The sequence below is a fragment of the Gossypium hirsutum genome, chromosome A12 (assembly GCF_007990345.1).
Source record: "Gossypium hirsutum isolate 1008001.06 chromosome A12, Gossypium_hirsutum_v2.1, whole genome shotgun sequence".
Classification (NCBI taxonomy): Eukaryota; Viridiplantae; Streptophyta; class Magnoliopsida; order Malvales; family Malvaceae; genus Gossypium; species Gossypium hirsutum.
Genome location: NC_053435.1, coordinates 15,941,939 through 15,944,250, shown reverse-complemented (window position 1 = coordinate 15,944,250; position 2,312 = coordinate 15,941,939). Strand labels below are relative to the sequence as shown.

General features: G+C 39.0%; 1 protein-coding gene across 1 annotated transcript; it reads left to right on the top strand.

The window, feature by feature from the left end:
* Window positions 1–306: 306 nt before the first annotated feature.
* LOC107938998 (uncharacterized) lies at window positions 307–2,018 on the top strand. Its single transcript, XM_016872287.2, has 3 exons — window positions 307–785; window positions 929–1,267; window positions 1,354–2,018. Exons 1-3 carry the CDS (start codon window positions 498–500, stop codon window positions 1,831–1,833), a joined length of 1,107 nt encoding a protein of 368 aa, XP_016727776.1. The 5' UTR covers window positions 307–497; the 3' UTR covers window positions 1,834–2,018.
* The last annotated feature ends 294 nt before the right edge of the window (window positions 2,019–2,312 follow it).

Sequence of the window (2,312 nt, the reverse complement as noted above, 5' to 3'; positions counted from 1 at the left end):
CTCAACAGAAGATTTATAATTTCATTATTATTAAGTACAATAATATAATTTTACATTTTATTTCTTTCGTTAGATATTATAATATGAAACCAACTGTTAGAATTGTTTTAAACGTGGATTTAGAGAAATAGGGAAGTCCAGTATGCTCCAGGGGCTTAAGGAGTTAATTTGCAAGGCCTAAACTTGAAATTTTGATTATAAAACGTGGATTAACTTCTTTCCTTGAGTAGTTTAATGGTTGACCAATTAATAAATTAAAAGCCGTCCAAGACATAAAATATTGCCCACACAAAAGCTACAAGCAAGGAGAGCCCACAAGGCAAAAAAACCCCTCTTTGCTTATTCATTTTCCCCACGTATGCCCCGATTTCGCTCTCAAGAAACAGATCCTGAAAGGAGAAAGGAAGGGTACTTGGTGTTTCCCTCACTTTGCATTCATTCCCCTCTCGCTTCCTCTTCGCATCTCTAACCCGAACATTCACACTCAAATTTGATAAATGAGGAAACTTTGTCCAAACATCGACAAAGAAGATGGCCTTGAGACGGTTCTGGAGGTCCCTGTCCCCGAAGAAATGTTCACCAGCATGGGCAACAATCTTCAAGCCCGTCTGGAAAACATGTTAACATGGATGAAAGCTCAAGCATCCGATAAGTGGTCCCAACCCATGCTTGCCAGTCGGATTAACGAGCTGCGCTTCCTACTTTACCTTGTTGGATCCCCTCTTATCCCTCTCCAGGTGCAATTGGGCCACTCTGTTCACAAACCTGTCAAGGACTGCTCCATTGTAAACTCTTCTCATATCACACTTTTCCTTGATAATTTTTGCCTTAACATGTTAAAAATCCCATTCTTTTATCTTGGTTTACACCAATCTTGAATTGTGCAAATATTTATTTATAACGACAATTTGTTTTCCCTCCCCTGCAGCAAGCTTCAACAGCAAAATACATTGTGCAGCAGTACATAGCTGCAACAGGTGGACAACAAGCATTAAACGCAGTGCATAGTATGTGTGTAACCGGACAGGTGAAAATCACTGCATCGGAGTTTCAACAAGGCGATGTAAACGTCAAAGTGAAGAGCACAGAGGAAACAGGCGGATTCGTGCTATGGCAAAAAGACCCAGATTTATGGTGCTTGGAGCTTATAATTTCAGGTTGCAAGGTTGTTTCTGGAAGCAATGGCAAACTCTCCTGGAGGCATTCCTCTAATCAACAAACTCCTATTGCAAGAGGCCCTCCCAGACCCTTGCGCCGCTTTCTCCAGGTATCTTCATTTTCCTCCAATCCAAATAGGGAGTAACATAAATAGCAATTTGGGGCTTTGAGTGATTTGGGTTTTGGTTTGAGTAGGGGTTGGATCCTAGGTCGACGGCCAATTTGTTCATAGATGCAACGTGCATAGGTGAGAAAATTATAAGCAATGAAGACTGCTTCATCCTAAAGCTGGAGACAAATGCAGCAATCCGTGAGGCGCAAAGCGGACCAAACTATGAGATCATCAACCACACAATCTGGGGTTACTTTAGCCAGAGATCGGGTTTGATGATTCAATTTGAGGATTCCAGGTTACTGATGATGAAAACCAAGGACGAGAGCGACGTGTTCTGGGAAACCAGGACGGAGTCGGTGATGGACGACTATAAATACACGGATGGGGTGAACATCGCACATTCTGGGAAAACAAGCGTCACGGTGTTTAGGTACGGGGAGCAATCGTCAAACCACAAGAGGCAGATTGAAGAGAAATGGAAGATCGAAGACGTTGATTTCAATGTTTGGGGTTTGACAAAGGATGATTTTATTCCACCTTCTGACATGCGAACAAGTTAAAAACAACCCCCTTTATATAAGTTTTAGAAGCATAAGAAGAAGAGAAATTTTGCGTTTGTCTTTTCTTTTGAACATGGCGAAGGGGGAAAAAAACCAACAATTGCTTTTATTCCAGACATTTTTCTTTTTCATATCAAATCATTTTTTGTTCACATGTATTTTTTAAATCCAAATTTAATTCGATTTGTATGTGTCATTTTCATATCATACTATTCAGACCCATGGACGACGTTACTCTCACTCCTTGCTCTGCTTGGTGAGGGAAAATTTTAGCTGAAAAACAAAGCCTTCCGCCATTCTCTCTTTTTCTATATATATACATATATATTATGATATTTAAAGGTAATAAATTTTAATATTTATTTCAAATTCGTCGGGTTAACTCTAAAAGAAACAAAAGAAAGAACAGATCTTGGGTTATTTTATTTACATAATATAAAAATAATTTATTTACAAAAATAATATGATTTTAAAATTAT